This window comes from Otolemur garnettii, unplaced genomic scaffold (assembly GCF_000181295.1).
Source record: "Otolemur garnettii isolate 467f Iridium unplaced genomic scaffold, OtoGar3 scaffold00070, whole genome shotgun sequence".
Lineage (NCBI taxonomy): Eukaryota > Metazoa > Chordata > Mammalia > Primates > Galagidae > Otolemur > Otolemur garnettii.
This window is the reverse complement of record NW_003852465.1, coordinates 9,885,812-9,900,013: the sequence shown is the minus strand read 5'-3', so window position 1 is coordinate 9,900,013 and position 14,202 is coordinate 9,885,812. Positions and strand designations below refer to the sequence as shown.

The 14,202-nt window shown below is 49.6% G+C and overlaps 1 protein-coding gene across 1 annotated transcript in view; it reads left to right on the top strand.

Annotated features, from left to right (window-relative positions):
- FMNL3 (formin like 3) overlaps positions 1-14,202 on the top strand; it is a 72,130-nt gene that overhangs the window by 41,909 nt on the left and 16,019 nt on the right. The window contains exons 2-9 of the mRNA XM_023515392.1: positions 1,001-1,084; positions 3,969-4,049; positions 4,314-4,390; positions 8,355-8,438; positions 11,988-12,140; positions 13,352-13,460; positions 13,595-13,671; positions 13,993-14,086. Coding sequence (XP_023371160.1) covers positions 1,001-1,084; positions 3,969-4,049; positions 4,314-4,390; positions 8,355-8,438; positions 11,988-12,140; positions 13,352-13,460; positions 13,595-13,671; positions 13,993-14,086 — 759 coding nt within the window. The remainder of the gene's footprint in view (positions 1-1,000; positions 1,085-3,968; positions 4,050-4,313; positions 4,391-8,354; positions 8,439-11,987; positions 12,141-13,351; positions 13,461-13,594; positions 13,672-13,992; positions 14,087-14,202) is intronic.

Genomic DNA, 14,202 nt, shown 5'->3' with positions numbered 1-14,202 from the left:
GATTGCTTGAGCTCATAAGTTCAAGACCAGTCTGAGCAAAAGTGAGACTCTGTCTCTACTAAAATAGAAAAAACTGAGGCAAGAAGATCACTTGAGCCCAACAGTTGGAGGTTGCTGTGAGCTATGACACCACAGTACTCTACTGAGGGTGACAAAGTGAGACTCTGTCTCAAAATAATAGAATAGAATACTAATATTTTTTTATTTTGAGACAAAGTCTCACTTTGTCACCCTCAGTAGAGTACTGTGGTGTCATAGCTCACAGCAATCTCAAACACTTGGGCTCAAGTGATTATCTTACCTCAGCCTCCCAAGTAGCTGGGACTACAGGCGCCTGCCACACTGCCTGACTGTTTTTAGAGATGAGGTCTCACTCTGGCTCAGGCTGGTCTAGAACTCATGAGATTAGGCAGTCCACCTGCCTTGGCCTCCCAGAGTGCTAGGATTATAGGTGTAAACCACCACAACTGGCCTTAAAGTAAAGAGTAAAGTTAATCTTTTTTTTTTTTTTTTAAACAGTCTTACTTTGTTGCCCTTGGTAGAGTTTCATGGAGTTACAGCTTATAGCAACCTTAAACTCTTGGGTTCAAGTGATTCTGTTGCCTCTGTGTCCCAAGTAGCTGGGACTATAGGCACCTGCCACAACACCCAGCTATTTTTAGAGATGAGGTTGGTCTTGAACTTGTGAGCTCAGGCAAATCCACCCGGCTTGGCCTCCCAGAGTGGTAAGATTACAGGCATGAGCCACCATGCCCAGCCTAAAGTTAATCTTGACTCATTAAATTGATTCCATGACCTATGGTTTAGAAAACATTACTCTACCAAACTCAGGTAAATGAGAAGGCAGAAAAACTGCTCCCTTTCCATGCCTCCCTTCCCAATGATAGAGTATCAGGGTGAAGTCTGAGGGCCCAGGAAGGGGAAAGGGATGGGCATCCAGCCTTTCTGTTCTCCAGATGGATGGTGGTTTTAGCCCTGTTGACTCAGCTTCTCTCCTCAGAGCTCCATGAACCTGCCTCCCGACAAGGCCCGGCTTCTGCGGCAGTATGACAATGAGAAGAAGTGGGATCTGATCTGTGACCAGGTATGGGGTTTGGGAAAGGGCAGGAAGGGTAGGGAGTTGTGTCTTGAGTTGAACAAGGCAGCAGGGCCAAAGGCATTTTACTGCAGCCCTGGGTCCCTTGGCCTGGGCTTGGCCTCAGTCTGTACTCACTTTCTGTTCATAGAGAACTCCCATGACAGAGACAGAACCAGTAGGCCAAGTTCCCCTGCGGCTCCTTCCAAGAGCTGCCTTAATTTCTACTAGTGGGCAGTGGCGTGTAGGCCTGAAGTGTAGGGTCCGTTGGCTATGGAGTTTGGTGGTTTTCCCAGCAGAGCCTGTTTTTGCCTTTCCCCAGGGTGAGGGCTGTACCTGGCAGGGTACTCCAAAGGACCATTGATATCTCCCTCTGCTCCAGACCTGGCAAATAGCAGAGTGTTTCTTATTATCTATAGGCCTGTAGGATTGAGAAGCCCAGTCCCTCTGTTCCCAAATCTCAGAATAGTCAACAACTGGAAGCTTTTCCTGTGTGAATAGTTTTTAGAACTGGAGAATAAAGGTCATTACTTTGCTCAGAATTGACATCTTGTAACACCTGTGACCTGGCTCTTTCCCCTTACACTTGTGAAGTTCATGAATCATAAGTCTGTGAACTCAAACAGGCCTGTCTGCAGGGCTGGGGGAGTTAGCTATTACTTTCTTATCATTTAGGTATGAAAGTATCTGGCACAAAGTGTGGGCAATGTGTTTACTTAGCACTTTACCATGGAGACTTTGTCATGAAAAATTTTATTCTTTCAAGCTCTTTTCAATAAAATCAATAGCTAGCTTTATTGAATGTTTATTATGAACCAAGTACTGTACACATACTGAAATATCTCATTTAATTGTCATAAAAACCCTCTGAAGAGGGCACTGTTACATTTTATAGATGAAGAATCCAAGGCTCAGTAACTTGCCTAATTTTGGTAAGTGATGGAGCTAGGGTGGGGCTCAGGCAAGCAGATACCAAGTCCACACTAATTGTTCTGTTCCATGCCTTCCCCAGGACATGCTGCTTGTTTCAGAGATCCTGGACTAGTCTAAGTCCATTCTTCTCCAACTAAGACCCATGTCCTTTTATTCTTCACAAAGAGGAGTTGGTTAGCACCTGCTTGGGGTTTGGAGAATAGTAGCTCTTTGGTATTGAGGTTCTTTAATGAATGACCTCTCAGTCTTTTCTAGATTACAAAATTTCAGCTCTTTCTCAAGCTTTTCTTTCTTTCATTTGTTTTTAGGCCTTCTTTTCTTTTGTTTTTTGGGCAGAGTCTCACTCTGTCACCCTTGGTAGAGTGCCATGGCATCATAGCTCATAGCAACCTCAAACTCTTGAGTTCAAGTGGTCCTCATGCCTCAGCCTCCCAAGCAGCTGGGACTACAGGTACCCTCCACAATGCCCAGCTATTTTTCTTTTTTCGAGATGGGGGTCTTGCTCTGGCTCAGGCTGGTCTCGAACCTGTGAGCTCAGGCAGTCCACCTGCCTTGGCCTCCCAAGTGCTGGGATTACAGGCATGAGCCACTATACCCAGCTAGGCCTTATTTTCTAACCTTATATCCATTGTACTGGACCTTTTCCAGCCCCTCCACCCCCGAGCTCCTCAGATATCTTAGGGGTGGTGGCTTTCTTTTTCTTTTTCTTTTTTTTTTTTTTTTGAGACAGAGCCTCAAGCTGTCCCCCTGGGTAGAGTGCTGTGGCATCACAGCTCACAGCAACCTCCAACTCCTGGGCTCGAGCGAGTCTCCTGCCTCAGCCTCCCAAGTAGCTGGGACCACAGACACCCGCCACAACGCCTGGCTATTTTTTGGTTGCAGCCGTCATGGTTGTTTGGCAGGCCCTCGGCTGGATTCGAACCCGCCACCTTAGGTGTACATGGCTGGCGCCTTAGCCACTTGAGCCACAGGTGCCAAGCCTCTTTTTTTTTGAGACAGATTCTTATGTCACCCTGGGTAAAGTGTCATGGTGTCATAGCTCACAACAAGCTCAAACTCTTGGGCTTAAACGATTCTCTTGCCTTAGTCTCCCAAGTAGCTGGGACTATAGGTGCCTGCCACAATGCCTGGCTGTTTTTTAATTGTCATTGTCATTGTTGTTTGGCAGGGCCAGGCTGGATTTGAACCCACCAGCTCCAGTTTATGTGACTGGTGCCCTAGCTGCTGAGCTACAGGTGCTGAGCCAGTGGTGGTGACTTTTATAGGACCAAAGTGCTTTTATAGGACCAAAGTGCTGCAAGATTTCTCTGAGTTTCTTCTTGAGTCAGATGGAGGGATTGGACCAACATAGAAGGGATGTGATCCTGTGTACTATATAGAAAGGGATTGAGGGATGACCTTGCTGAAGGTGCCCTTCAGTGTTTGAAGTTGCTTGGGATTGTTGGGGCTTGGGGTCTGGGTAAGAAATAGTGTGTTTGTAGCCCTGAGCTATGTCATCACTGCAAAACCAGTCTAGTTCTGACTGTAGGGTTCAGGAATAAGAAAGCTGGATTCCACAAGGCCAGGCTCTTCTCCCTTTGGCCTTCCTAAACCCCTGTCCATCAGATGGCCAGGTAAGCAGCATTTCCCAGACATATCTTATTTTGAATATTGTTCATCCTCTGTCATTCCCCCCATCTTCTTGGAAAACAGCAGACTTAAAAATAAGTTTGACATAGAAAAATATTTTAGGCTCAGGGAGCACTAATTGGAGAAAGGTAAGATAGCAATAGATGGGAAGCACATGGGGATAATAAGTCAAGGAAGGGAAACTTAGGTTTGAGCCATGTTTAAAGCCAGGTGACACCTTTGAGAGTCTGTGTCCCCTTCCACTGAATGCTCTGAGTGCTCCACTTCCTCAGGGCCCTGGTTGGGTCTCTGGGTGTTTGTGTGTGCACACATATGTGTGTTTCCCTTACAGGAGCGATTCCAGGTGAAGAATCCTCCCCACACTTACATCCAGAAACTCCAGAGCTTCTTGGACCCCAGTGTAACTCGGAAGGTAAAGTATGAGCTAGAGAGGTCCTATCTTGCTGCCTCTATAGTCCCATGGGGATTTGACTTGTGGCTCAGACATCTGTTTCTGAGCAATAGGGGTTGGATTTCTGGGTCCTGCAGTGAGGGGCCTGGAGTGGCTGGCCAGTAATTGAAGGAGGGTCTGTAATTGTCCTCTTGTATCCTTTCTTTTTCCCTTTCTACTTTTTTGTTTATACTATAAAGTTGGATTGGGAGCCTCCATCAGTGACATAAAATTCCATGTTTACAGAAGTTCAGGAGGAGAGTGCAGGAGTCAACCAAAGTGCTACGAGAGCTGGAGATCTCACTTCGCACCAACCACATTGGGTGAGTTGGATCTGGTCACTGCAGCCTCTTCACCTGGGCCCACAGGGTTGGCAGGCTGCGCAGGATCTGGTATCTTCTGAGGAGGGTTTGTCTGTTTATCCTCCCTACCACAGGGCAGAGTTGCCTCTTGAATGCCTTCTGGCCCTCCAGAGCCTCAGACCATTCCTTTTCTGGCTTTTCTTCCCTCTCAGCCCTGCCAGCTGCTGACTGGATGCTTCTGGCAAGCTTGGGGCCTCTCCTGGGGTCCTCAGCCTGTGGCTTTGAGTGGAAGACATTCCCATAGCAGCTGAGACTAGAGTCTGCCTGTGGCCTGGTGCTAGGCCAAGCAAGGCCCAGAGGGGGATGGGGGTGGGGGAAAACATTGCTTTGGATAACTGAGACCTACTTCCTATTCAGTGACTATGTGGACTTTTTGGTGCCTGGAAGATTATTTGCTTGTTTGAGAAAAGGCAATCTTAGTTCATGAGCAGAAACAGCTTTCCCAAAACACAAAGAAAGAAAATCTAAGATGGTGGGGGTAGGGGGCCCAGGAACTGTTGACAGGGCCCCTAGGAACTGTGTGAGTCTTTCTTTCCAATCTCTGCCTATGGAACCAGGAATTGCTGAGGGCAATGGTATGAGGTACAGTGAAAGAGGGCAACGGCCTTAATATTAGGAAACTATACCAGTAAGGGTATATGTAGTGAAAGAGAGAGAGAAGTGTACGTGTGCGCACAGAAAGGATAGTGAGGGATACCTGATGTAGAGCTGCAGAGGGGGTCATAGATCTGGTGAGGAGCCTGATGTGAATGTTGAACTTACATGAGTGAGGAATAGAGCCTCGGTGTGTGTGGGATTCCTGGGCTTCTTAGAGTAGGGTAGAAAGAGCCAATGACCAATCAGCCTTTCCCTATGTCATGGCAGCTGCCTACTTGTCCACGCCCAGGCTGAGCCAGCCCAGGGTTCTAGAGGGAGGGGATGCCTGCATGTTGCTGGCTGTAGCAGCAGTCACAAGGGAAATACCCAAGAGAGAACAGGAAGAGGATGGTTCCTGGCCTCAGTAGCTGTGCTCTAGGGCCAGAGTATGGCTTCCACATCTTACACGTGAATGAGATATTATAAGTCAAGCCACTGGTGATGGTGTGACCAAGCCTATACCTTTGGTGAATCCTTCCTGGAAAGGACAAAGTAGTAGAGGCTCCTCAGTTGCCCTGCATGAGGGCAAGAGTGATGCTGATGGGAGCCCCAAGTATTACCTGCCACCCCCACCCATGTTCTTCCATAGGGCCCTTTCCTTCCTTTTTTTTAAGAGACAGAGTCTCTTTGTCACCGTTGGTAGAGTGCTGTGGCATCACAGCTCACAGCAACCTCAAACTCCTAGGCTCAAGTGATACTCTTGCCTTAGCCTACCAAGTAGCCTGGACTACAGGCTCCTGCCACAATGCCTGGCTGTTTTTTTTGCTACAGTTGTCATTGTTGTTTAGTAGGCCTGGGCCAGGTTCGAACCCGCCAGCATCCGTGCATGTGGCCGGCACCCTTAACCACTGAGCTACAGGTGCCAAGCCTTTTGTTTTTTTGCAGTTTTTGGCTCGGGCTGCGTTTGAACCTGCCACCTCTGGCATATGGGGCCAGAGCCCTACTCCTTTGAGCCACAGGTACCGCCTGCCTTTTTTTTTTTTTTTTTTTTTAAAAGACAGAGTCTCACTCTGGGTAGAATGCTGTAGTGTCATAACTCACAGCAACCTCCAACTCCTGGGCTCAAGTGATCCTCTTGCTTCAGCCTCCTGAGTAGCTAAGACTACAGGTGCCCTCCACGAGGCCTGGCTAATTTTTCTATTTTAAGTAGAGATGGGGTCTTGCTCTTGCTTAGGCTGTTCTGGAACTTTTGAGCTCAAGCGATCCACCTGCCTTGGCCTCCCAGACCTAGGATACAGGCGTGAGCTACCATGCCCGGCCCTTCCTCTTAGCTCTTCTGTCTTCTGCATTAAGTTCCGCTGGTATCGGGGTGAGGGTGAGGTTTGCTCTTCTTGGGAGACAGCCACAGAAAAGCATGTGACTATTTCTTGTGCTCTCCCCCTCTACCTGGTGCCTGCCACCATGGCTGCTAGCCAGAAGCCCAGACTAGAGCAGCATGGTTCCGAGGAGCAGGCCCCCTGGGCAGTTGGCAATACAAGTTTAGAGGTCTGGACCTGTGCCTTGATTCCCTGGGAACAGCTTGGTACCTGGCATTTTAGGAAGCCCTGCCATCTGAACTGAGGCTCCTCTAGGTAGAGTTTCATGGAAGGGCCAGCATCCCTTCTGGATTTCTGGACAAGAAGTTTGCCAGACTGTCATACTGTCAGGCTAGCTGGTACTTTGGGGTAGTAGGAACCCTGGTCAGGGTAGAGAGTAGAAGAGCCACGGTCACGGCCCAGGACCTGTGGAAACTGGGTGCACAGGGGCAGCAGACCAGAATGCAGGCTGGGAGGGAGGCTGAGAAGTGGGATTCTAGAGCCTCTCTGACTCCTCCTCTCTCCCTGATTTGTATTGGTTTCTCTGCCTTGTCTAAGTGCCCTTTAACCTCTCCTCAAAGTGTCAAGATCCCGAAATAGCAGTATAGACTCAGACAGGAAATGAGAAGGGGGTGGGGAGCTGGAGAGCAGACAGACAGGAAACAGGAGGCCTGTCGGCCCCCAGAGAGGAAGCTAACTTCAGGCAGCTCCGGTGTCAGTCAGCTTCAGCCAGAGTCTGCTGCCAAATCTCAGCCAGGCCTGGTCTTCCGGGTGTGGCTGGCCAACAAGGTGCTGGTTTTCTAGCTGTTGGGGAGAAGTGGCCCTGCAGGGCAGTTTGGGCACAGCTTGCCTGTAAAGACCCCTGGATGTTCAGAGAGAGTAGAGCGCTCTGGAGAGTAAGAGTTTCATCCTAAGGGTTTTCTCTCTCTGCCTTGGAACGAACCTGTCATGTAACAGTCCCCTAGATTCTTGACTTTCGTTCCAAGGATATGTCTGCCCCAAAGAATTGAAGGCAGAAGAGCAAACATACCCTGGGCATTGTCCTCAGGTGCCTTGCTGTCTGCCTTCCTGCCTCCCTGACCGAAGGGCCCAAGTCCCCAGTATGGCTCCAAGTGGTTACAGGCATTCTGGAGTTCCTATCAAACTCACTCTGACTAAACATAGAGCTCCTATATACTCCTGTTTGCTTGTTGCTTCCCCAAGCTCCTTTCCTGCATTTGGTGGTGAGTACTTTGGCCCAGTATGCTCCTATCCTAGAGCTGTCTATGACCCTGCCTGCCTGCGTCTTGACTGAGACTACAGTCAAGTTGGGACCTGTTGTCAAGCACAGCTCTGCACATGGGCTGGTGGTGAATGTTCTTGATACCTCCCCAGTTCTTCCAAAAAACACTGAGCATGGGTGATGTGGGTACAGAAGGTGACTAAGCCAGGGTCCTGCCCTTAAGCAAGGAGTGCTTAGAAGCTTGTTTGACTGGAGCCTTTTCACTTTAAAATGAAGGATTTTGGCAGGGCCTATACTTTCTCCATTCCTGCTCCCCTGAATAGGGGAGGTCTAGGCTGGCGAGGCGTCCATGAATGGGTCTCTCATGGATTTTGATCTACAGATTTTTAATAGCCTAGTGCTAGGTTTCAGAAGGAGCCAGGAGGAGGGTTGCCTTGCCCTTGACTCACTCTAGCAGATCCTCTTCACTGGGTTTTTTTTTTTTTTTTGAGACAGAGCCTCAAGCTGTCCCCCTGGGCAGAGTGCCGTGGCATTACAGCTCACAGCAACCTCCAACTCCTGGGCTCAAGCGAGTCTCCTGCCTCCGCCTCCCAAGTAGCTGGGACCACAGGCGCCCGCCACAATGCCCGGCCATTTTTTGGTTGCAGCCGTCATTGTTGTTTGGCGGGTCCGGGCTGGGGATTCGAACCCGCCACCTTAGGTGTACGTGGCTGGCGCCTTAGCCGGTTGAGCTATAGGCGCCGAGCCTTCACTGGGTTTTCTTTATCTGCAGGTGGGTGCGGGAGTTTCTGAATGATGAAAACAAAGGTCTGGATGTGCTGGTGGATTACCTATCCTTTGCCCAATGTTCTGTCATGTGAGTACCACCTTGGGACCAAGGTTGGCTGAGGTTGGGAAGTTCCATTCTACTTTGATGAGGAGGGGTGAGAATTCAACAGTGAAGATGGGACTGGGAATCCTAGGACAGGAGGGAGGAGCCAGGCAGCAGTGTGGAAGTGGATAGGAGGCCATGGGGGTATCTGGGGGTCAGTGAAGAGTACCAGTTGGTGGGATTAGAAGGTGCATTTGAGGAAGTAGGAAGAAAGAGCTTTCAAAAGGGAGCTTGGGGCTTGGCACCCATAGCACAGTGGTTACGGCGCTAGCCACATATGCCACGGCTGGCGGGTTTGAACCTGGTCTGGGCCAGCTAAACAATGACAACTGCAACTAAAAATAGCTGGGTATTGTGGTGGGTGCCTGTAGTCCCAGCTATTTGGGAGGCTGAGGCAAGAGAATCGTTTAAGCCCAAGAGTTTGAGGTTGTTGTGAGCTGTGACACCACAGCACTCTACTGAGGGCAACACAGTGAGACTCAGTCTCAAAAAAAAGTGGAAAGGGGGCTTGGGTCGGATGTGGTGGCTCAGGCCTGTAATTCTAGCACTGTGGGAGGCCAGGATGAGTGGATTGCCTGAGCTCACGAGTTCGAGACCAGGCTGAGCCAGAGCAAGACCTCATCTCTAAAAAATAGCCAGGCATTGTGGCAGGCGCCTGTAGTCCCAGCTACTTGGAGGTTGAGGGAAGAGGATGGCTTAAGCCCAAGAGTTTGCGGTTGCTCTGAGCTGTGATGCTACAGCACTCTATCTAGGGTAGTGATGAGACTCTGTCTCAAAAAAAAAAAAAAAAAAAACAGAAAGGGAGCTTGAAATCAGAACCTAAAAGCTCTAAATGCCAGGCTAAAAGCAATCCAAGGAAATGTCCTGACTTCTGGGAGAGATGCCCTGGTGGGATTGACTCATCTTTGCAGATAAATCTTCAAGAAGCAAGTTTAGGTCTCCAGATTTGAGGGGGTTACTCCATTATTGAAGAACATAGAAGAAGTGATCTGAACAGAAGAACAAAACATTCAGGAGACTTTTTCAAGCAGTCTGAGGGCTTGGAGAAGTGAGTTAGCACAGGAAAGACAGCACAGATTGGTCTTTTGAGAAATGGAATGAGGTCTTTTGAGTCAGACATAGCTGGGTTTGGGTCTCGGTTCTGTCATTTACTGTATGACCTCAAGCAAGTTTATGTCTTCCTCTGTGAAAGGAGATCCACATTCTAGGGTTGCTGTAAGTATTAGATGATGATGTGTGAAAACACCCTAGATGTTTGGAACATATGTGTACTAGGTCTGTACCACAGTGGCAGCTTTGTTGTTAATTTTATTCAAGGTGGTATGCCCTACCATAATTACCTGAATATATAGAAAAAGGAATTACAGTGGTAATAAACACAGTGACTGACACATTCAGATTTATGCCCTAGGGAAACCAGTCTTCCTGGTGTGCCTGTGACTTTTCCCAGTTTTCTCCAGCATCTGAGGAAATCCCTTGCTGAGACTCTGCCCCAGCCTAGCCTAGACTCCCACTTTTCTTACTACTGTCCTTGTCCCCTTGGCCATTCTCCTTTGCCCAGTGGGTCTTGAGTTTCTTTTCCTAGGGGTTTGAACTTATGCCTTTCCTGTGCTTGGCCTCTCTGTCACCTTTTCCAGGTCATCTGGAAAAACCAAGAGTGGCCCACTCCCTGTTCTTGCCCCTGTAGAAGTCATACCCCATGATCCTCCTGTCCCTTAAAAAAACACTCTTTTTATAGAAAGAAATGAAAAACATTTGCTGAAGTGATTTTTTTTTAAATTCAGAGCTTTTATAGTAAAAAGATGGAGATCATTTTTTTCCAAATAAGCCTATCTCTCTTATTTTGAAAAGCAAACAGATCCCAGCTGCTCTTAACCAAGAATACACTGGGACCTCAGTATTGTAGTGTCCATGGCAGTACCTTTGACTCTGCTTTAAAAAGGAAGACTCAGCAGGAGAGGGTGGAAGAGAGAAACTGTGTTTTGGGAAAGGTTGATAGGAAAAGGGTAAGGCCCAGTGGAATTTGAGTGAAGGCATTTATTTGTAAACTGCATGCATAGCAGTAGGGAATGCAGTACAATTAGTGATGGAGGGACGCCACTGACAAGCCATTTCCCTATGAGGGAAACTCCTGAGCTCTACATGAGAGCCCATTAAGCACCTCCTGATCATCAGCACTGCTGAGCCTTCTCCCACCGCCTTGGAACATACTGGCATACTCCAGAAAGCTTTAGCCCCCATGCCTATGACCCCAAGGCTGTGCATGTCTGAGCAGAATGCTCCCTGGGGAGAAGGATCTATAGGAGATGCTCCTTCCATCCTTAGTGACCTACACATGGGAGGAGGACAGGAAGGCAGAGTGGGACTGTTTCTCAGAGGGGTGTATCCTGAAGTGGAGATGTGTAAGAGAACTTTGTGATCTTGGCTGTCCTTGCTCTGGCCACATTCACTGACTGCTGATGGTGGGAGACATCTGGTTCTAGAAGCAGGAAGTGAGCAATAGAAACCATCCCAACCTGCAGGAGCTAAACTTCAGGAACCCAGTCCATAGTCCCAACCTGTGATGTCTTCTGTCAGAGACCTGAAGCCCTAGGAGCCTCTAGACCTGGAAAACCTAGAAAGCTCAAGTAGCCAGAACCATAGAGAACCTAGTCATTAAAACCCAATGTTAAGATGGGGCACTGTGGCGTTCTTTTAAATGTAAAGGACTGTCCTTGCTGGGTTTGCCAGGACCCCCTCTCCTTCTGTCCAGTCCTGCCCAACCCAGAATGAGCTGGGCTCCCTTAGTATGCCGAGAGGCCTCTTGGGCACTATTGTTTGCCACTTAGCAAGACCTCCAGTTGGCCTCTTTCCTACCACTCCCTCCATGGGGCACTCTTTTTTTTTTTTTAAAGACAGTTTCACTCTGTCACCCTGGGTAGAATGCAGCTCACAGCAACCTCAAACTCCAGGGCTCAAGAGATCCTCCTGTCTCAGCCTCCCAAGTAGCTTGGACTACAGCCACAATAGCTGGCTAGTTTTTCTATTTTTAGTAGAGATGTTATTTCACCCTTGCTCAGGCTAGTCTTGAACTCCTGAGCTATGCCTCCAAGAGTTCTAGGATTACAGGCCTGAGCCACTACACCAGGCCCACAGGGCAATCTTTGCAGGGAGTCACAGCTTCTTAGAGATGTCCCATCTAAGGCTGGGAGTACAGAAAAACTGCCAGCTCCCAGGCTGCCTAGGGGCAGCCATTCCTCCTGAAGTTGCCTGGCCAGTGGGGAGCAGTGGAGTTGGCCTACGTCAGCATCCCATCTCCTCAGATTCCCCTCCTGGTTGCTGCCTGTGCCTACTCTGCCCCTGTCCTGTGTCGGTGGCTCTTCCAACTAGGATCAGGTCTCTGCTGCCCAGCTGTGCTTTCCTTCCTTGCTGCCCTTGCTTCTTGTGTCACTAAGGCCTGAAGGGTAGGGGTGGGCTTGCTGGGTGGGAGCTTGGCACTGAATTTCTCCTATGTATGTGCCTCTGTGTGTGCACGTGTGTCCTTTCGTGCTCCAGGTTTGACTTTGAGGGTCTGGAAAGTGGTGATGATGGTGCATTTGACAAGCTCCGGTCCTGGAGCAGGTCAATCGAGGACCTGCAGCCGCCCAGTGCCCTGTCGGCTCCTTTCACCAACAGCCTCGCTCGCTCTGCGCGCCAGTCTGTGCTCCGGTATGTGTGCTCGCGCTCGCCCGCCTGCCCCCCAGCCCCGCCCAGTCTCAGTACAGTGGTGAGAGCTCATGCTCCTCCTCCACTCTCGCTTCCAGGCTCAGCTCTCTTGCCCTCTGCCTGCCAGTCTGTCTCTGGTCTGTCCTCTCTGTCTCCTTGACTCTGCCCAGCGGTCTGTCCTGGGTAAGTACATAGTCCTCAGCTACGCCCACCCCATCTGGGGTTCTGGCTCTCCCCGCTCCTTACCCCTCTCTGGGGCCCCTCCATTCCTGATTCTTGCTCTGCCATTCCTCCCAGCCTCTCAAGCAGGGCACATCTCACATAGGTCCATGCCTTCACTGGGCAGTCTAGCTCCTGCCCTCATTCTCTCTCCCTGCTGGCTCTTCACTCTGCCCTGTCAGCTGCTCAGGGAACAGCTCCCCCAGTCTGCCTGCCCCTCACTTCTTCCTTCAGGCCTTTTCTCTCTAAGGCTGTAGTATGTTCATTTGTCTACAGTGTCTTAAGAGCTGTCCTACCTAGAGTTCGGCGGATGGACTGGATGACTTCTCAGAGCCCCTTCATGAGGCTTTCCTTTGGGTCCTGTGGCCCTTTCCTTGGTCTCTTGTTTCTCTCATGCTCGTAGTTTTCTCCTAGTCTCCTTTGGGTTCTGTCCTTTGGACATTGCTCATGATTCTCATTGTGAATGGGCAGGTCCCATATGCACTGCTTCCTTTTTTCATGAAACCTCATTGAAAGCGGGGAGAGGTGGCACAAAGCCAGACATAGCCACCTGACCTTTCTAAAGTCTGTGGGGATCTGCTTTGCCTTTTGGGGGATAGAAGTGGGATAATAGAGTCAAGATTGTCTTGCCGCACAGATTGTGCAGAAGTGGAAGGGGAGGAGGCTAAAATGTCTACCTGGACCCATCTGGAGAAGTAGAAAGGCCTATACAGCTACTATTTGTATTTTGAAGGATCTCTAGCGTTAGCATGGTTTGGGATTGCTTATAAAGATGGGATCTTGTGTAGTTGCTGACAAAGGCCTGTTTCAGCCAGGTGAATGTAGGCTGACCAACCTGCTTCCTGCATCCTGTCTCTCTTGGCTGTTGGTATGAGGTTCTCTTTCCCTTCTGCTGCTGCTAAGGAGTGGCTTGCTATCTGGACGATGGTGAGCACTCCTAGACACTGCACCCATGGCCTCAGCTCGCACCTGACTGCCTGGCCCATCTCCCCCAGGTATAGTACTCTCCCTGGGCGCAGAGCCCTGAAGAACTCTCGCCTGGTGAGCCAGAAGGATGATGTCCACGTCTGTATCCTTTGTCTCAGAGCCATCATGAACTATCAGGTAAGGGGCACCAGCCATGTGTGTTCTACCTCTTCTGCCAAAGAGGAGAGCTAGGAGGGCAGCACTTTGTCAAAGACAGGCTGAGCTCTCCTTTCCCCACATCAAGGTCCCCTCCTTCTTCCTTTCCCTTGTAGTATGGATTCAACCTGGTCATGTCCCACCCCCATGCTGTCAATGAGATTGCACTCAGCCTCAACAACAAGAATCCAAGGTGCATTCCTCCCTCCTTCCCCTCTCCACTCTGCCCAGGGCTCTGAAAATCTGGGCTCCACATATTCCAAGAATTCCTGCCTGGCCATGCATCCTGTCAGAGGCTTGGTTTGGCCCTCTCACCTCTGCTAGAGGATAAGGCAGCTTAGTGAGGGAGCATGCCTGCCTTCTCTTGCCTTCTTCCCCAGCCCACCCTTTCTCCCTACCACTGAGGCTATCTCCATTCTCCAAAGCGACTCACTCAATTGTGGGAGTGAGTTGTGTGGTTGTCAGCATGGGGGTGGGGGGAGTAGGATGTTAATCTTCCTTCTTTGTCCTTTAGGACCAAAGCCCTTGTCTTGGAGCTCCTGGCAGCTGTGTGTTTGGTGCGGGGAGGTCACGAAATCATCCTTGCTGCCTTTGACAATTTCAAAGAGGTCTGTCTGGTGTCTTCACATGTGTGTGTTTGTGTGTGGGGGAGAAAGCAGGGAGCCAGGTGGATAAGCATAATTTTATTTCCTGTGCTCTCCAGTGACTTTTTTTTTTTTTTTTT